We start from the raw sequence: 22,011 nt of genomic DNA, 5'->3' as shown, positions 1-22,011 counted from the left end.
ATCAAAAATGCAAAGAGATGCGGCACTCTGCATCAGCAGTGCTTTACGCACCACCCCAAACGAAGCCCTAAATGCCATACTCAACCTCCCAAGCCCAGAACTAGCTGGCATGGAACAGGCTACAGTAGCGGCAATCAGGCTTAGAGATGCCAAACAGTGAAACCCACAAGAAGCGGGTCACTCATGTATCCTAAAAAACTTTCAAATAGTCCCCTCCAGGACAGACTACTGCACTCCAACGGAGTACATACAAACCTTTCAACACAATCATCCCAGAGAGGGACGATTTGAACTCACGAACACGTGGTCCCCAGAATGCTATATGCTTCTATATGGACGGGTCAAAACTACAGAACAGAGTAGGAGGAGGAGTTTATTCCGAACAGCTAGGCCTACGCATCTCGTTCAGACTCCCCGATCATTGCAGCGTCTTCCAAGCAGAAGTAGCAGCAATAAGGGAGGCCCTAAAACACTTAAAATCACTAAAACCGGAAAGCTCACAAGTAAACATTTTAAGTGACAGCCAAGCAGCTAACAAATCGATTGGCTCAATCTCAAGTAACTCGAAAACAGTGTCGAATTGCCGATCATCTTTACACGAGATGACACAACAATTCGTAATCATCGGACAAAGGGACATAGAATGCAACAGCATCGCAGATGAGCTAGCTCGAGAAGGCACTACCGCGCCACTCATACAAGAGATGGCGGGTATGAGTATGCTTTTAGCCACTTGTAAACTACTACTTTGGGAAAACCTAAACCGTAACAAACAGACAATATGGGAAAACACCACACACTGTCGCCTAACACGCCAAGTATGGCCAAAAATAAGCTCATAAAGAACGTCAAAACTTTTAAGATTGACCAGAGCAAACTTCAGCACTGCTATGAGAGTCATCACAGGGCATTGGTTGATAGGCACCCATGCCAGAAGACTAAATGCCCCGTATAATGATTTCTGCCGTAGCTGTAGGGGTATCACAATGGACCTCTAATGGTCTAAGTGCGTCGGATAACCGACGGCCGGTAAAACCTAACCTAACCTAACCGAAACAATACATGACAACTATTTTTCATACAATAATCAAACTTACACGGCAAGTTCTCAAAGCTTGGTTATAAATAAATGTATAACTGGTATACTAAACCATCACAATGTACATACACTGGTAGGCACAATTATTTCCTCAGTACTCTTTGATCAGCAGCTTTCAAAGAATGCACAAAAGTTCATAAATAGCATATTAATAATAGCATATAAAAAAAAGTAGCAAGAATTTTAGTTCAAGCTGATCAAAGAGTACTGAGAAACACGAAAGAACATTTCGTCAAAACAATTGTGCATACCAGTGTACAGAAAAACACATTCCGATTTTGAAATAAAATATCAAGAGCCAAATATAATTACAACTTGGAACCTTCCCAAAACTATCCTAAACCAAAATTGTATCAATAGAGAAACTATAATAGAAGGCAATAACATGATAAAATGGATTTGCTTTCCATTGGTTATATATATTTACGCAGTGCGAGAAAGAGCAAGCCAAACACTGTAAGATCAAGATAATTCGGAGTTAAGACTTCGAACGATAGGGAAGTCGACAGTCCACAGTAGTGGCCCTCAAGATCTACTATAGCCACCCTTCTTAACAGTATTAAAGGCTTTTTCATTAGGGGCGCTTGATCTTTGAAATGAAAAAAAAAATACGGTGGTTTGTGATGAGTTGGTATAGACCTGCGATTTAAGAAATCGACAAAAAAAAGAAAAATTATCATCGACCGGTAAGGCTCACCATTGACGGTGACGGCCACACCATTATCGTTTTCGAAAAAATACGGCCCAATCGCGCCTCCAGCCCAAAAAGTGGATTGCCACTTGTTAGACCTTGTGTGGATTGGTCTCGTCCCAAATACAGAAATTTAGCTTGTTGACATAGCCATTCACCCAAAAATGCGACTCGTCGCTGAGGAGTATTTTATACCCGTTACTCGTAGAGTAAAAGTTTATACTAGATTCGTTGAAAAGTATGTAACAGGCAGAAGGAAGCGTTTCCGACCATATAAAGTATATATATTCCGTCCCTATAAACGTGGAGATCTCAGGAACTACAAAAGTTAGAAAGTTTAGATTAAGCATACAGACTCCAGATACGTAGACGCACCTCCACTAGCTGAGTAACGGGTATCAGATAGTCGGGGAACTCGACTATCTTCGAGATTTCGAAGTAAATATGAAAAATAATCATTTTACACCAGCTAATTTAAACATACGGTATTAAGAGAGTACGCTATAGTCAAGTTCCTCGTCTATAAGTTATCCGTTACTCAGCTGTTGGGAGTGCGAGTGACAATTCCAAAAATGGTAATATTCTACTTGTCCCATGACAGTGGGTTGGTAACTCGTCCTTTTAACTAATACATACTTTTAAACGAATCTAGTATACCCTCTTACTCTACGAGTAACGGGTATAAATATGTTGTGGTCCCTACTATGTAATAATTCCGTTTAAAACTGGAAGTGGTCAGAATTAGCCTTTTATACAAATCCACATATTCACACCTACGATTCCGAACTTTTATTTTTGCGACCGAAGTCATCGTGATATTGTCACAGTTTTCAACATTCGGCCTTGCCTATTAAAAGCTGGTTCCTGAACGGGTGCAGGCCCAAGTCCCTGCGCAAGAATTCGCCAAGTTGTCATCTGCGAAAGGCCGAGTTCCTGTGAGCGACGCGGAATTGACTGCCGCGTTTTTTCGAGGACACGGTCGCGCACAGCGAGGATATTCTTGGGAAATCTCGCGTTATGTTGACGCACGGGAACCTGCTTATTGTTTACTGACCCGGTTGACTCAAATTTGTCCGCCAATCGACGAATCGCGACCGTAAAACGTGCGAAGAGCGCAAAACGTCGCTCGAATTGAAAACCCATTAAAAAAATATTAGGTTTTGCACGTGCTGCTCGACACTATAACCTGCCTTGGAGGTTTGGGAGGTCGTAATTAATAAAACACACTGCATTTGAGAACTGTCACTCCAACAACATGGCCGCAATGAGCTTTCAAAGTTCGAGGGTATCTATTAGATAACCCTTTATAATTTTCCTATTGAAATATATTTATATTGGTAATACCTACCGAGGTACCAGAAACCTTTTGGGCACGCCGTACACGGTCAAATGCTTAAATATGTTGTAATTGCGAAAATGTAATATGTATATTGATAGATTCGGACTATTTAATTAAAAGATAAAATATTAATATATGAAACAATGCCGTTATATTTCCTAGAATAAAACTACGTAAGCCCCTTCTGTTCTTAAGTGAATTAATATAGCACCCGATGTTGCTATGCAGAGTCACTCTTCAGAAATCTTTTCAACATAAATGTAAACGCGAGCTTTGTGCTCGATTTATTTTACATCTTATAAAATGAGCGCTGTAAGGTTGCAATTGATTTGATGATCAGACAGGAATTTAAGGTAGAACAAAGAGATCTCCGCGACTGTTAAAATTTTCAGGAAAATAAATAATTTTATGTGTATACAAGGCTTTTATTAAAATTATTAACGACGATAATTATTTAAGTTTAAAACCAATAAGACATAAATAATGATGATACATTTTAAAAAGATGCTATTTATAATATTTGACTAAGTACAAATGGCTGTTATTCACTTTTTATATTTTTGATAAAACGCCTATGGGTTGCCATTTCTGAGCTCTTCAAAAGCCTGTCAAAAAGAGCAATGGAGGTTAACCTAGAATTGGAAAAATTTATTGTTTAAATTGTTTAAATTTAAGATAAAACAAGAGAAAACGCTATAGTCGAGATCCCCGACTATCTGATACCCGTTACTCAGCTAGTAGAAGTGCGAAGGAGAGCCTTCAACACTGACAGTTTTTGGCGGTTTGTGGGCGTTAGAGTGGGCGTGGCAAAAAGTGTTTTGGCAAATAATAGAAATTTACAAGACTAATACAAAAATGAAAAAATATCTAAACATTTTTCAAAAGTGTGGGCGTGGCAGCTTCGGGCGGTTTGTGGGCGTTAGAGTGGGCGTGGCAAAACGTTTTTTGGCAAATCGATAGAAATTTACAAGACCAATACAAAAATGAAAAATATCTAAACATTTTTTAAAAGTGTGGGCGTGGCAGTTTTGGGCGGGTTGTGGCCGTTAGAGTGGGCGTGGCAACATGAATCAACAAACTTGCGCTGCGTCTATGTCTCTGGAGTCTGTATGCCTAATCTAAACTTTCTAGCTTTTGTAGTTCCTGAGATCTCAGCGTTCATACGGACGGACAGACAGACAGACGGACGGACAGACGGACATGGCCAGATCGACTCGACTATTGATCGTGATCAAGAATATATATACTTTATATGGTCGGGAACGCTTCCTTCTGCCTTCTAGTATACCCTTTTACTCTACGAGTAACGGGTATAAAAATATTAAGATTTTGAAGTAAATATGAAAAATAATCATTTTACACCAGCTAATTTAAGCACAAGGTAATAAGTACAAGAGAGACGCTATAGTCAAGTTCCTCGTCTATAAGTTATCCGTTACTCAGCTGTTGGGAGTGCGAGTAAGAAATTCAAAAATGGTAATATGATACTTGCCCCATGACAGTGGGTCGGTAACTCGTCCTTCTAACTAATACATACTTTTAAACGAATCTTTTATTCTTTTTTACCCTGCGAGTAACATAAATAAAACAAGAGAGATCGCAATAGTCGAGTTCCCCGACTATCTGATACCCGTTACACAGATAGTGAAAGTGCGAAGGAGAGTCTTCAGCACTGACAGTTTTTGGCGGTTTCTGGGCGTTAGAGTGGGCGTGGCAAAAGGTTTTTTTGAAAATCGACAGAAATTTACAAGACTAATACAAAAATGAAAAAATGTCAAAATATTTGGCAAAAGTGTGGGAGTGGCAGCTTTGGGCGGTTTGTGGGCGTTAAAGTGGGCGTGGCAACATGATTCGACAAACTTGCGCTGCGTCTATGTCCCTGGAGTTTGTATGCCTAATCTCAACTTTCTAGCTTTTGTAGTTCCTGAGATCTCGACGTTCATACGGACAGACAGACGGACGGACAGACGGACATGGCCAGATCGACTGGGCTTTGATCCTGATCAAGAATATATATACTTTATATTGTCGGAACGCTTCCTTCTGCCTGTTACATACTTTTCAACAAATCTAGTATACTCCACGAGTAACGGGTATAAATATGTTGTGGTCCCTACAATGTAATAATTCCATTTAAAACTGGAAGTGGTCAGAGTTAGCCTTTTATAAAAATACACATATTCACACCTACGATGGCGATATTCTGCCTAGCCGATTACATTCTGGTAAGGGCAAAGCTGAATCTTATATGAGCATTTGTGTGAAAATATCGACTCTTGATGTAAAATAATATTACGTCTATGAAGAATAATCCCTATATAACAAAAATTTGTAAAAATGTACTAGTTTTAACTATGGCTGCCGATTGGACAGGTAAGTCGGTTAACTTCAGCTTAGGGATAAATCAATTCACTCCAACTCATCTAAAAGACAGCTTGATAGTGCCCTTAACTTACCAATGTGATGAAAACGCAAGACTTCACAGTATGCCATTGGTTTTTGTTATGCAGCTCTTTAGATGTTATATAATACTCAGGGTCCAACATGGGGATGACTTTATGGGATTTAAGTATTGTGGCACCCTCTCAACATTAAATGAGGCCGTAGGCGGCTCAGAAAAGACGTGTTAAACAAATATCTAACTTTTAGTCTATGTTCATTTGGCATAATAATAAATAATATTGTAGCACGACAACGCGACGGAACGCTAGGAAAACACTAAGTTGGGTAGCAATAACTTCTTCATTACATTCAGAACACAAATAATAAGTCTTATCGGAATGGTAGACCTTATTAGGCTGATTAGTAAGAATCGAGACGGGCTACCCGACTTGCCTGCCTCGATGTAATTGTTTTTTCTAAAAGGGTATGTCTTTATAAAGGGGAAAGACCTACATATGTGTTTTTACCGATCAAGCTTTCCGGTTAGCCAGGTGGACTACTTTTGTTTACCATTAACTTGAACATATCGCAAAATGATGTAGCTGACACTTTAGCGGAAAAGATCATTTATCAGTTAAGGAATAACAGTCAAATAAATATAACTTATTAGGCTGATTAGTAAGAATCGAGAAGGGCTACTTGGTACACAATTTTTGATATCATAGGTTTTGTACGGATCTCAGTTAAAATCAGGACAAGAATTTGAATGAGTTTGGGGCATCCCTTAAGACGTAAAGCTCAAATTTCAGAATGCAGTGTAAATCATGTCAGCGTTCTGCCTTCCTTAAAAAGGAAAAATTGACCTATGTGCTTGCTAAGATTATTTTCTTGCTTAATTACATCTAAAGCCTGCCTCTCCACTCCAGTACTGTTTCTTGTAAAAATATTGGGGACAGCGATTCGGAAGTCAAAAAACTCAACCCATCCCTGAACATAGTCGGCAAGTTAGTTAGATATATATTCTCATATTCTCATACGTCAATAAACAGTCGTGTTTGTTACACATTCAACGTTTATGCGCCGCCAACTTCTTAAACAACAAGGATTCCAAATCACGCTAACTGACATAGGTTTTCTCATGCACATGGGTTGCCGTCACATGGGTACCCGTTACTCGTAGAGTAAAAGCGTATACTAAAATCGTTGAAAAGTATGCAACAAATAAAAGAAAGCGTTTCCGACTACATAAAGTAGGCATGCAGATTCCAGAAAGATAGACGCTGCGGAACTTTGCCAAAAGATGTGGCCACGTCCAATTTAACGCCCATAAATCGCCCTAAAGTGCCTAAAGTGTTCAGACATATTTGTATTTATACCCGTTACTCGTAGAGTAAAAGGGTATACTAGATTAGTTGAAAAGTATGTACCGTTGAAAAGTATGTTCCGACCATATAAAGTAACGGGTGTTTTTTTTAGAGGTATAGAACTTTAAGTTGGCATTACTGTTCAAGATGGCGACCGATTTAACAGCTGTCAAGTGATTTATTCTCAGTTTGGTTTGGCAATTCGTCATGCGTGCTTACAAAATCCAACTCGTGCAAGAATTGAAACCAAACGATCATCAAGCAAGGCGTAGATTCGTCGAATGGGCCCAAAACGAGATTGCTGTTGTTCCCGATTTTTCATAAGCCTCCAAGATCTTGTGATTTAACACCGCTAGACTACTTTTTGTGGGGCTATGTAAAGTCATTGGTCTATGCGGATAAGCCACAAACGCTAAACCATTTGGAAGACAACATTCGCCGTGTTATTGCCGATATACGGCCAAATGTTGGAAAAAGTCATTGCAAATTGGACGTCCAGATTGGACTACATCCGAGCCAGCCGTGGCGGTCATATGCCAGAAATCATATTTAAAATGTAATGCCACAAGATTATCTTTCATGTCAATAAAATTCATGTCAATCGAATAATCCATCGTTGTTTTATTGCAATTTAAAGTTCTATACCTCTAAAAAAAACACCCTATATATATATTCTTGATCAGGATCAATGGCCGAGTCGATTTGGCCAGACGCAGCGCAAGTTGGTTGATGCATGTGGCCATGCCCACTCTAACGCCCACAAACCGCCTAAAGCTGCCACGGCCACACTTTTGAAAAATGTTTTAATATTTTTTCTAACGCCTACAGGCCGCCAAAAACTTGAAGACTTCTAGAACTTGTTGAAGACTGTCCTTCGCACTTCCACTAGCGAGTAACGGGTATCAGATAGTTGGGGAACTCAACTACATATAGCGTTCTTTCTTGTTTTTTTTTCTTCTGGTCACAGTATTGAGTTATACTTAAATAAACAGTGGGACATAAATAATTTATTAACAAACTTCTGATATCGAATAGATACACCTCTTGATAATGTAAAATGGCACCAAATGACTTCAGTTCAGCAAAATCAATTTTCGTCACAAAAGTCTTTTGTGCGATCGACAGTTTTCCTACCTTGTCAAGAGGTGTTATTATTTGATTCAAAATACTTTGTTATTATTTTGAGCCTTGGAACAGCTTTAAATGGAAATGTAATATATATTTAGATATGTAGAACAAATATTTTGTTACCGGTAACATGTATTACCTGTCATAACTTGCATAAATTCTGCAATAAAAATTTTCTTATTGAATAATTATTTATAAATTTTAAATATTAGACAACTTACCGTCAAAATCAACCGTACCAGACCCATCCGCATCAATTTCTTCAATGATCGAATCTAAATCTTGGTTAGAAATCTTATCGTCCAATTCGTGAAGAATGCCCCTTAGTGTTGCAACAGTCAGGTATCCTTTTCCCTCTTTATCATATACACGGAAGGCCTCTTTTAACTCATTTTGAAGTGCTCCCACATCTTCCTCAACTTCAATAAAACGAGCTGCCAGTTTGCAGAACTGGCTAAAATCCAATTTACCAGTTGTTCCTTTATCTACCTCTTTAATAAGTGCCTTTACCGCAGGTGGTTCCAGTTTCTGACCTAATATTTCGAGAATGCTAGATACATCAGCGTGCTCGATCCATCCTGCACCGTCGTGGTCAAAAGCCTTGAAAGCGTTCCTAAGGACTTATAAGATTATATTTATTATTTTTAATAATAAATTTATATTTATTTTAAACTACTTCTCAATTGTTCCTTGTCATATTCTCCATCCGCCTGCAAGAACAATGGTTAATTTAATAAAAATTGTAAGATAATGAACTAGGAAATATATATAGTGACATATCCATAAGTCCCTAAGACTTAAGCACATGCCTACACACTAATACACATACAACATGTACACCCAAACACACCCACACACCCATACACCCAACACAACTCTGGATGTACCCAACAGATACCAGATACCTGATAAGTCACCCACTGGTAGACTAAACATCCGTTGCCTAATTTAAACAATCTATGCTTAAGCCCTCGCATCATCGTTGCGTTCCCACGTTCAAAGCTCGGACTCGCAATCCCGAAAACAGAAGTATTAGATTTCAATAAACAAAATTATAAGATTCTAAGAGCACTTGTATCCAAGAGCGAATGCACTTGAATCCAAGAGAAATGCGAAGACTATTAAAGTCAGCAACTCCAAAGCTTTCTCTCTTCATTTGATCAGAACCCTAAAGTCTAAAGTCCATATTAGAAAAGCTCGAAACCGAGGCTTGAACGTCAATCAAATCAGAGTAATTATCAGAGTTCAGTCTGAGACCTAATAATAATCGGTCGGTGTTCTTCTCAACTAAAAAATATTGTAATCATTCAGTAAAATAAAATTATATTTTTTTTACATATGAGTATTGCGATTATTTAATTGGCGCAGCCGGTAGGATCTGTTAAATAAAGAGTCCTTTTAGTACGGTACTGATCCATTGAAGGATACGCTATACAACTAGCTATCCAGGATCGGCGAATTAAAACAGTGATTCTAAAATTATTTTGAGATCCGCAAAAGAATCTACGTAAAAGTAGTATTCAAGAAAAACTCCCGTGTGGTCAGTAACATCTGCAAAACAATTTAAAATCCCGTGTGGTCAGTAACATCTGCAAAACAATTTAAAAACCCGTGTGGTCAGTAACATCTGCAAGACAATTTAAAATCCCGTGCGGTCGGAAACAAAATTAATTAAAATTTTTAATTCCGTAACTTAAAACAAAGAATTTAAATAAACGTGTATCCAAATACTTATACAAATACACCATGGCAGTTCCGCAACTTTCGGAAACCCACCTAAATCAATTATTAAATCAAATTAAAGAACTGAACTACTACGATGGCACACCTGGCAAGCTGTCTGTGTTTGTTAACCAGGTCGAGCAGCTACTCAACTTATACCCTACCCAAGATGCCAGACAAGCACACGTTATCTACGGAGCAGTGAAACGGTTACTAGTGGATGCAGCATTGGAGGTCGTGACCCAAGAAAGAGTAAGCACATGGCTGGATACAAAGACGGTCCTGGCGATGGCATTCAAGGATCACAGGCCCTACATACAACTTATAAGACAACTGGAGGATACATCATACCCCGGAAACATCTGTAAGTTCATCGAGAAGCTCGAATCACAATATTGGATTATGTTCGACAAGTTAGAATTAGAAAGCGACCCTGTAGATAAATCAAATTACACTGAAATGTTAAAAAGAACTGTTAAATCTGTAATAGATCGAAAACTGCCGGATAGAATTTATATGTCATTGGCACGCAAAGATATTGATACTATTTATAAATTAAAACAAGCTTCAATGGAGCTAGGCCTCTATGACGCCAGTCCGGAAAATCAGCGTTTTAATAGATCAGAAGGGAACAGACGCAGGAACAGGGGAAATCATAGTCAAAGCAATAATCAAAGATATTACAATAATAGAAATTACAATCACAGCAATTATTATCCTGGAACGAATCAGAATAACAATACGCAACATCAAAATTCTAATCAACCTACAATAAATCAAAATCAGTACTCCACTCGTCCCATACCGGTTAATCAAAGGGGAAATTATTACACGTTTAGAAGGGAGTTAACACAAGGCCAACAAAACAATCCTCTTAACAATTCCCTTAATTTCCAACCTTCAACTTCAAATAATACTAACGGTCAGATGCCGGTAAAAAGACAACGCGAAAGTCAAAGTGGCCAAAGCAGAATGGATGTAAATTTTCATCAAACTGCCTCGGACACTCAAGTGACACAGAAGGACGTACCAGTCCCCATGTAAAAATAGGTTATCATAACAAAATTTACAAGGGAATGATCGACACAGGTTCATCCATCAATATCATTAGGAAAAATTTTGAAAATTTAGAAGAAAAAGAAGAAGATCTAACAGTGTATACCATTAAAGGGGCAATAAAATTAAAGAAAAGCATAATAATGAAACCCACTTCAGTATGTCCGTCTGTTCAGAAATTCTATATCCACAAATTTTCCGACAATTATGATTTCCTGTTAGGTCGAAAGTATCTAGAAGATACGAAAGCTAAGATAGATTATGATAACGAGACGGTAACTTTAGGTTCAAGAAGCTTTAAGTTTGTGTATGGAGAAAAGAAGGGCGAGACCGCATCTAAATGCCTCGACCCACAACAAAAGGATGATTCCACTCCCGTGGAGGAAATCAATCCAAAGATGCAAAAGGTTAAGACCGCACCTAAGTGCCTTAAACCAAAGCATCAACAACAGAAGAAGGAGACCGCATTACAAAAATGCCTCACTTCAAAAGTTGTTAGTGACACAGTGGACAATGATGTAACACATCTCGATCCCATGTCCGTTGACAACGATATAGTCAACTTCGCGATCAACAATGAGTTACGCGAATGTAACGAGTACAGACTCGAACATCTAAATGTAGAGGAAATTGAATATTTAAAGAAAGTTCTATACGAATATAGAGACATTCAGTACAAGGAAGGCGAAAATTTGACCTTCACCAGTACTATTAAACATGTCATCCAGACTCAGCATGAGGATCCAGTATACCGTAAACCCTATAAATACCCCCAAAGTGTTGACCAAGAAGTCAACAAACAAATCAATTGTTCTCCTATTTGGGTGGTCCCCAAGAAGGCAGACGCCTCTGGGAAACAAAAATTTAGGTTGGTAGTTGATTACAGGAATCTAAACGAGATAACTGTTAATGACAAATTCCCCATTTCTCGAATGGATGAGATATTGGATAAATTAGGTAGATGCCAATATTTTACCACCATTGATCTAGCTAAGGGTTTTCACCAAATCCAGATGGACGAAAATTCTATTGCAAAAACAGCTTTTTCAACTAAGCATGGGCATTACGAATATACACGTATGCCTTTTGGCCTAAAGAATGCTCCAGCTACATTTCAGAGATGTATGAATAATCGTTTGAAAGATTTGATTTACAAAGATTGTTTAGTTTATTTGGACGATATTATTGTTTACTCCACTTCATTGGAGGAACATATTTTATCTCTAAAGAAAGTCTTTGAGAAACTGAGAGACGCCAACTTGAAGTTGCAGCTAGACAAATGTGAATTCATGAAAAAAGAAACTGAATTCCTGGGACATATTGTCACAACAAATGGCATTAAACCAAACCCAAACAAAACCATTGCAATCACAAATTTTCCGTTACCTAAGACACCTAAACAGATAAAATCATTTTTGGGATTATGTGGGTTCTATCGCAAGTTCATTCCTAACTTTGCCAAGATAGTTAAACCAATGACCCTCAAACTTAAGAAAGGTGCTGTAATAGATATTAAATGTAAAGACTACATCGAATCATTTGAAAAGCTAAAGATTTTGATAACTTCAGATCCGATATTAATCTACCCCGATTTTTCGAAGCCTTTTTCTCTAACAACTGACGCGAGTAATGTAGCTATTGGTGCAGTGCTCTCACAGAATCATAAGCCCGTTTGTTATGCCAGCAGAACGCTGAACGAACACGAAATCAACTATGCTACCATTGAAAAAGAATTGTTAGCTATAGTTTGGGCGACAAAATATTTCAGGTCATACTTATTCGGCAGGCCATTTGAAATATTGAGTGATCACAAGCCATTGGTATGGCTGAATAATATCAAAGAGCCAAACATGAAATTACAAAGGTGGAAAATCAAACTTAATGAATTCGATTATAAAATAAAATATCTTCCAGGCTCTGGATGCTCTTTCCCGAACAAAGATAGAAGAAGTCATGGTTGGCGAAGTCGCAAACAGCGCAGACGCAACATATACATAGTATACATAGTGCTAATGAAGATAATTTAAATTATATATCCATAACGGAGAGACCAATCAATTTCTTTTCTAGACAAATAGAGATAGAAAAAGGCGACAATGACACAACAAGTGTAATCCACTACTTTCAAAAACTAAAGATTAAAATAATCTATAAAGAAATGACACTTGAACTCGCCAAAACCCTCATTAAGGAATATGTGTGCACCAAGAAAAGCGCAATTTACTTCCCTAATGATGAGTATTTTCTGATCTTCCAGAGAGCATTTACCGAAATCATAAGCCCTAACAATTTCACAAAACTATTGAGATGTACCACGAAGCTAATTGATATACTAACTTATGCAGAATTTAAGGATTTAATCCTAAAGAGACATAAGGAAGTTTTACACCCAGGTATAGAAAAAACCATTAATTGGTTTAAAGAAAAATACTATTACCCAGATAGTCAAAAGCTAATTCAAAATATTATTAATGAATGTGAAATCTGTAATCTAGCAAAAACAGAACATCGAGACACTAAATTGACATTTGAAACAACACCAGAAATATTTAACACAAGAGAAAAATACGTGATAGATTTTTATCTCACGGGTAACCAGATCTTCTTATCTTGTATTGATATTTATTCAAAATTTGCCTCCCTAGTTGAAGTAAAAAGTAGAGATTGGCTAGAAGCGAAAAGAGCCATTACTAAAATATTCAATGATATGGGAAAGCCACAAGAAATTAAAGCAGACAAAGATTCAGCTTTTATGTGCATAGCTTTGCAAAATTGGTTAAGATCCGAAGGCGTACAAATTTCTGTAACAACCAGCAAAAATGGTGTATCCGATATAGAAAGATTTCACAAGACCGTAAACGAAAAGCTAAGAATCATCGGTAGTGAACAAAATATCGAAGATAGGTTTACAAGGTTCGAAACAATCTTATACGTCTATAATCATAAAACTAAACATAATAGTACAAAACGATCTCCGGCAGACATTTTTCTATATGCAGGCAGCCCAGACTTTAACGTACAACAAAACAAAATTGATAAGATCGAATATCTTAATAAGAATAGGCATGATTTTGAAGTTGATATAAAATATAGACAGGCTCCACTCGTGAAGAGTAAAATCACCAATCCATTTAAAAAGACAGGAAGAATTGAACAAGTTGACAGTAAACATTTTGAGGAAACAAACCGCGGCAGGAAAATCGTTCATTATAAATCAAAATTCAAGAAACAAAAAAAGATTTATAAGAGCAAATACGATAATTCCAGACCAGCCAGAGAAGCGCAAAGTACGCAATATATTTCTAATAATGCTTAGTTGCATGTTATCACTTATCACTATGGTCAAATGCAGCAACATCGAAGTAAACCCAACCAAGTGCGAAAAACTGATACCTTATATTCCAAACCGGAACGATGGAAATTCCAACCAGCTACGAATACCACTATTTAAGTATAAACATAACAAAGACAATGCTTATGTTCGAAAATCTAGTAACTGAAGCAAATGACTATCCCAATGTACCTCAGATACAATATTTAGTCGATAAACTAAAACGGGAAATAAATGGATTAAGAATTATTAACAGAAGTAAAAGAGGTCTCTTGAACGTAGTAGGGAAGGCATATAAATACTTATTTGGTACATTAGATGAAGACGACAGGGAGGAGTTAGAGGAAAAAATTAATAACATGTCAGAAGACTCCGTTAAAACCCATGATCTAAACATGGTTATCGACATAATTAACAGCGGTATAGACATAATTAATAGACTCAAGGTGGAAAAAGAACAGAACCAACAAATTGCGATACTGATATTCAACCTACAGCAGTTTACAGAATACATAGAAGACATCGAGTTAGGTATGCAATTAACCAGATTAGGGATCTTTAACCCAAAATTACTAAAACATGATTATTTGAAACACATAAATTCGGAGAAAATGCTAAAGATAAAAACATCAACTTGGCTCAAGACAGACACGAACGAAATTTTGATTATATCCCACGTTCCTAGCGAGGTCACTAAAGTTCCGATATTTCAAATAGTTCCGTACCCAGATGAACATAACTATATTCTAACCGAGCAAATATTCGATAAGTTTTATGTATTCAATAACCAAGTATTTCATAAAGATACAGATAAATTAATATTCGACAAATGTATTGTTGGACTTATTAAACAAGAGCAAACTCAATGCAAATACATTAAAACCCAAAGAAATTTCCAAATAAATTATATAGAACCAAATATACTTTTAACATGGAATATTCCTGAAACAGTTGTCAACCAAGATTGTACAAACAACAAAATATTAATATCAGGAAACAACATCATTAAAATTAAAAATTGTACCATGCAAATAGATGAATTCCTAATTTCTAATAATGTAGCAGATTTTACACAAACGATTTATATCACCAACAATGTTACACGCTTAGAACCAATAAATCACTTAGAAACAAAAGAAATGATAAAATTACATGTAAAACACTACAACTTTTTCCAAATTATATGCATTACAACTTTTGTCATCATGATAATTAGTTTGACTCTGTATTTAGCATATAAGTTTAAAAATATACCTAAGAAAATTATTGTCAAATATTGTAAACAAAAAGAAGAACCTTGAAACTAATGTCAAGGAAAATATTCAACCAGAAAACAATGTTATGATATATCCAAATTTAACGACCTGAGGACAGGCCAAATTCAATGATTGGGGGAGTGACATATCCATAAGTCCCTAAGACTTAAGCACATGCCTACACACTAATACACATACAACATGTACACCCAAACACACCCACACACCCAACACAACTCTGGATGTACCCAACAGATACCAGATACCTGATAAGTCACCCACTGGTAGACTAAACATCCGTTGCCTAATTTAAACAATCTATGCTTAAGCCCTCGCATCATCGTTGCGTTCCCACGTTCAAAGCTCGGACTCGCAATCCCGAAAACAGAAGTATTAGATTTCAATAAACAAAATTATAAGATTCTAAGAGCACTTGTATCCAAGAGCGAATGCACTTGAATCCAAGAGAAATGCGAAGACTATTAAAGTCAGCAACTCCAAAGCTTTCTCTCTTCATTTGATCAGAACCCTAAAGTCTAAAGTCCATATTAGAAAAGCTCGAAACCGAGGCTTGAACGTCAATCAAATCAGAGTAATTATCAGAGTTCAGTCTGAGACCTAATAATAATCGATCGGTGTTCTTCTCAACTAAAAAATATTGTAATCATTCAGTAAAATAAAATTATATTTTTTTTACATATGAGTATTGCGATTATTTAATTATATGTATGTCAGCCTAGTGTCTATTTTTCAAAGAAAAATGTACTTTAAATTTTTATACCCGTTAGTGTTAGAGTAAAAGGGAATACTAATTTGTTGAAAAGTATGTAACAGGTAGAAGGAAGCGCTTCCGACCATATAAATCCGAGTCGGTTGTACCATGTCCGTCTGTCCGTCCGTCCGTATAAACGTCGAAATCTCAGAAACTATAAAAGAGATTAAGATTCCAGAGACGTTGACGCAGCGCAGTTTGTTTACTCATGTTGCCAAGTAGACTCTAACAAACCGCTGCCACGCCAACACATTGAAATTGTATCATTATACTTGTATAGTAAAAGGGTATCCTTGTTTCGTTGAAAAATATGTAACAGGCAGAAGGAAGCGTTTCCGACCATATAAAGTATATATATTCTTGATCAGGATCAATGTCTGTCCGTTCGTATGAACGGCGACATCTCAGGAACATTTAAAGGCTAGAAAGTTGAGATTCATCATGCAGACTCCAGAGAGATTTGCCAAAATACTTGTTGCCACGCCCATAAATCGCTCAAAACTTTCATGCCTACACATTTAAAACAAGTTTTGACATTTTTTCACATTTTTTTAGCCTTGTAAATTTCTCTCGCTTAGCCAAAAATTATTCCTACTCTAACGCTCACAAACTGTCACAAGCTGTTAGTGTTGAAATTCCTCCTTCGCACTTCCACTAGCTGAGTAACGGGTATCAGATCGTCGGGGAACTCGACTATAACATTCTCTCATGTTTTTTTTGTAAGCCTTGTAAATTTCTTCCGACAAACCGCCTTAAACTGCCATGGCCACACTTTTGAAAATTGCCTATCTATATATATATACCAAAAATACTTTGTCTACACCCCTTTTAAGGTCAAGCCCGCACTTTTGAAAATTTGTTTTCATTTTATTTTTTCCCAAAATTCAAGAAAAATGTTAAATTCTCTCGTTCGCACTATCGTGATGTGTTATATTTAAAAAATGAGAAGGCGATCAAGTAAAGTAGTTATAATCGTATGATGGCAGGGTATAAGTTATTTCTGAAAATGTAAGGCACATAAATAAAGGAATTTCGTACACAAAAGGGGCCCGTTTTCTTATATGTATATATATATATATATATATATATATATATATGTATATTTTGGTAACCAAGTCAGTAGGGCGAAGGGGTACTGTCCGGTTGTTCGGTAGGTCGTCTGTCCATATGTCCATATAAACCATAAAAGTTCATAAGAGTCTGTTCTGTACTCTAAAATCTCAAAGGTCTATGTGGATTACATGTAAATAAGAAATACTAAATGTCAATAGACCTGCCGTGGCATTCTGTAATATCTTGTATACCCATTGTATTTTCTATACGCATTCATTAATTAATATGTTTGTAACAGGCAGACTGAAGCGTCACTGACCCTGTTAAGTACATACATATATATGTATGTATGTATATTCTTGATTATGATCACAAACCGAGTTGATATCATTTATACAACGCCTCAGACTGATTTTTTATCCAAGTCTTCTGATATGCTACTGATAATAACAAATACGTCCACAAACTTCCCAGGACTGTGATGCTCATACTTTTGAAAAATGTTTTGCTTAGCCGATTTCTATCGATTTTCAGAATGTATGTATACATCATGGTCACAATCATTATAACTCCCACAAATCGCCAAAAAAAAAACTGTAAAATACACAACATTAAAACATTCTCCAAGAGAAGCACCCAGCAAAACCAAAGATGCTCCTAAGAATTTTGGATACACATATGTATATGTGTATGTGATACACATTCTTGTGGGCTCCTTTTCCTGGTGGCAAACTCGTTACTCTTCGCTCGAAGAGTTTTTATTAATTAAAGTAATTTCCATGTACTATAGTTTTTTTGGTTTTTACTCAATATATATTCTATAAAAAATGCATAAAATGATGAGAAAACGAAAACTACAGAATGAGTTGTTAACTACAATTTAATTGGGGTGTTGACGCGAATAGTGGAGTAGCTCAAAACGATGATATAACTTTTGACCGCCTTGACAAAAGGGGATCACAAGTTAAGCCACGCCCACCGTAATTACACCCACAAATTACTATTACAATAAATAAAACCAGGTTGTACCAGTGAGAAATATAAGAAAGAGTCTTTCCCAAAGCTGTGGAATTAAAAGCTTAATTAAAGTTAAAGTTATTGAAAACCTTACTATGGCCCTGTGGAGGCCACATATTTATTAATGTTGTCTTTTCAACTTCTGAACTAATGTGTTATATTCGAAAATAAAATTGTCTTTATTTTGCGTTGAATTTTATAATTATTGTAATGGTTTGTTTAGGCCAAGAAAAAGTATTTATATTTTATTATATTAAGAAGAACAGCCAATTGTATATAAGAAATTGAGCCTGTGCATTAATTAAATTCCATTAATTTTCAGTTAAACCGAAGATATAATATCGTAACTTACCATTTTAAAAAGTTGTTTCTGGTTCAATTGAACTACACCGTTTATATAAAAGAAAAACCTTTAAATAAATTATCAAAATACTATATTACAATACGATATTTTTGGTAACTTAAAAAGTATTCCAAAAAAACGTAGGAGCTAAAGAAACAGGGTACAGTACTTTCAATTATCACCAAGCTTTTAAACAATTCGATTTGTGTTATATGCTAGCTAAGTTCATCGGCAATGGAAAATGCCAAAGCTTTACCGAGCGCTAACAATAAAAATGTAAGCGACTACAACTATATACAAACGGCTAAATTTTCATCCTAATCGATGATAAGAAAATAATAAAAAAGAAGCGGTCGGAGAGTAAGGGTGGTCTTAATGCTAAAAGTATTATTCCTCAAATTTTAATAGCAATAATAAATGGTTTAATGGTAGTAAATGGTTCATTTATTTATTATTACAATTTGAATTCTTGTTTTAGTTTGTTGTATTTAGAAGAATGTTTGGTATATAAACAGTGCCCATAAAAGCAACATATTTCTTAAATGTATGGTCATATAAGCATTAATATTAAAAGAAGATAACAAACTTTTTATTTGACAGCTTCATCATATTTATCACTATAACTGTAAATATATAATTTATTTATTTATATTCTTGACGACTGTTTAAAAATATGTTTGTATTAACATACTTTTAAAGATAGATTTTCTAATCTATGCATGTATTAATAATAATTGCACTGTGTGTAGGAGTGCAAACGATAAATTTCAATTTTCTGGAATATAGGTAGGAATTGGGAAAAAAATAAAAAAATTAAACAAAATTTAAAATTTCAAGAGTGTTCAAGAGTGAGGGTGGTTTGTGGGTTTTAGAGTGAGAATGTCGCTGCGTCTATGTCTCTGGAAGTTGCATGCCTGATCTTAACTCTCCAACCTTTTTTAGTTCCTGAGATCGAGATCGGACATGGCTATTAATCCTGATCAATCATATATATACTGAATACTGAATAGAATTGGAAACGCATGAAATACTTTATAGGGTAGAGACCTGAACAAGAAAATATAGAATCAAAAACGTGCGAAATAGGCGTATTACATGCGAACAGGGCACCCCAATCAACAATTCGTTATCCTCTTCAATCAATACATAAATCCCACGTAGATCCAAAGACCAAAAACAAGCTTTTCGTTTTAGACAACAACAATTCGATCAGAACAGATCAAATTTGTATAAAGAAGAAAGCATAAAGGCAGAGAACAAATTCGTCTGCGTACAGGTGATTACAATAACATAGCTGACCAAGATAATAACAATGTTGACGATCCACGAAGATTAATTACAGTATACACAAAACGAGACGTATAAAAATCAGAAAATTTAACAAGAAAATTTAAAAGTGTTCAATACCACATTCAATACAATTTTTTCCTATCCTATCTATCTATCCTAACCTAGATAGAAAACTATCTTTCCCATGCCAACGAAGGATGAAATCATTATAAGCGGTGTTATGTTAACTTACATTAATAAAGCGCGGAATTGAAATATTAACCAATTATACTAGTTGGGTATTAAATCAACATGCCAGCCTCCTTAAAAGTGTGCTATTGACTTTTAAGAGACATGTAGTAAGGTAAGTTTCTATATAGGGCGGCAGGTAATTTCCTTGGCAGTGCGTTGGCTACACACACGATGTTGTCTGATTCTGCGATGGCTTGGCCAAGAAGACACCGTTGTGAAGGAGGAATCGTGAACGATGATCATGTCGTTGACAGCTAGATTTGGTGTAGTCTTCGTCGAGGCTGTGCGCACTATCGATCCAACTTGTCCAGATTGTCGTCGATTGGTAAATGTTCTGGTAGTGCGACCAGGTCGTTTGGCTCGTTTAATGATTGCGACGCCAACGGACAAGAGTTAGGGATCACCTCGACGTCACCAGCCCCTGTGGTGACCACAGTCCTGTGTCCTGTAACTGTCCACATGGCCGGCCGCTGACAGCCGTACTGACAGAGAGACGGACGGACAGACGGACATGGCCAGATCGACTGGACTATTGATCCTGATCAAGAATATATATACTTTATATGGTCGGAAACGCTTCCTTCTGCCTGTTATATACTTTTCAACAAATCTAGTATACCCTTTTACTCTACGAGTAACGGGTATAAAAAGCCGGCTATTGCCAAATTCAACTCATATTTCGAGCTGCGCACTTATCACGCTTCCCCATTCATCTGCCATCTGTGTCCTTGGGTCCCCACCAATTGTTACCACTGCGGACGACGCTCATTTACTCCTCCTTTTCGACTAATTTGCCAGTTAGTTAGGGGAGGAAACACCTCTTGGCTAAGATCGCTTTCAAAAGAAGAGGTGGGCCTAAAGATTGGTTCTATTTCAAAACTCAACATAATGCTTGGTGAATGAATTATTACGAGGTCACTTCGGCGGGAATTTGTCGTCGAATGATATGTCAGCCTGTGCTAACCTACCCTCAACTCTCATCAATCCCACTTTCACCTCTTTGAATACCAATTTTCGTAGATGGTACAAAAATGTTGACCAGACGTAGGTTCTAATATCTTTTCTGTACTAAAATAGGCAGAGATAAAGATTTTTGTCATATTGATAACAAAAATCGCAGTCTTAAGCCTTTAGAGCGTTAACAAATATTTAAATCATACAAATTACCTTTGCCTTCATGCCATTTAATTAGCTTCTTATATTTTCCCTTGCAGTCGAAACCTAGCAATTGCGATTACTTCAAACCAAATAAGTTGATCGATATCAGATCAAGATCTCGAATACGAAGTCCACAATGAAGCAACTATTTCAGAACTACCGCGACGATGAGCGGAGGATTGTCGAGAATTACAGTCTTCAGGACTTCAACTGCAACAGCAAGCCATTGATTTATATGCTCACGATGCTTGGCGAGGAGAACATTAACTACGCCCACATCATTGTTATCTACTTATCAGCTTAGGCACAGCAAGTAGAAAGTCGACTCTAAAAGTGATTCTCCATATCAAAATCGAAAACTTTAAATTTCCATATGCGTTGCTATGCGTTCTGAATTGTCGTAATTGTTTCCCAAACGTTTTAATTCAGATCGGTTGCAGGCAATCCATTATTAACCTTTTTTGAAAGGTGTGGCTTAACCTAATTGACGCAGCGAATCAAGTACGAGACGAGAGGATTGTCTCATGACTGCATACAGAATTTTAGTCCTGATAACCACAAGTGTGAAAGGATATAAGTGGCGCGAGATGTCTGGACTTTTTGGCGTCGAGACGAATAGCCAAATAACATTTTCGAGATTAAGTGGAAGTTATCATTATCCATTATCTAGGTAATTTGGTGCTATGACAAAATAGGTGTTGTTTATTGGTAACGGAACTTGTCTGGCTATATAGCTTTTCATATCTTAATGTATATATTTTGTTCTGTTTTAATCGTGA

At 36.6% G+C, this 22,011-nt stretch overlaps 2 protein-coding genes across 3 annotated transcripts; one reads left to right on the top strand and one right to left on the bottom strand.

The window, feature by feature from the left end:
* Window positions 1-3,533: 3,533 nt before the first annotated feature.
* LOC120449678 (troponin C, isoallergen Bla g 6.0201) lies at window positions 3,534-18,813 on the bottom strand. Of its 2 annotated transcripts, XM_039632288.2 has the most exons (6): window positions 18,723-18,813; window positions 18,563-18,620; window positions 8,680-8,713; window positions 8,225-8,623; window positions 8,143-8,163; window positions 3,534-3,761 (listed from the first exon to the last, which is right to left on the bottom strand). In XM_039632288.2, the coding sequence occupies exons 2-6, from the start codon at window positions 18,563-18,565 to the stop codon at window positions 3,757-3,759; spliced, it is 462 nt and encodes a 153-aa protein (XP_039488222.1). In that variant the 5' UTR covers window positions 18,566-18,620; window positions 18,723-18,813; the 3' UTR covers window positions 3,534-3,756. The 2 variants fall into 2 exon arrangements, with proteins under 2 accessions (XP_039488222.1, XP_039488231.1); XM_039632297.2 differs by lacking the exons at window positions 8,143-8,163; window positions 18,723-18,813 and having other exon boundaries at window positions 18,563-18,701.
* A 2,555-nt stretch (window positions 18,814-21,368) lies between these two features.
* LOC120444537 lies at window positions 21,369-21,536 on the top strand. The gene has a single exon (XM_039624323.1). The coding sequence runs from the start codon at window positions 21,369-21,371 to the stop codon at window positions 21,534-21,536; it is 168 nt and encodes a 55-aa protein (XP_039480257.1).
* Window positions 21,537-22,011: the final 475 nt, after the last annotated feature.

Source organism: Drosophila santomea, chromosome 2L (assembly GCF_016746245.2).
Source record: "Drosophila santomea strain STO CAGO 1482 chromosome 2L, Prin_Dsan_1.1, whole genome shotgun sequence".
NCBI lineage: Eukaryota > Metazoa > Arthropoda > Insecta > Diptera > Drosophilidae > Drosophila > Drosophila santomea.
The sequence above is the reverse complement of the archived record's forward strand: the minus strand, read 5'-3'. Positions and strand labels throughout refer to the sequence as shown.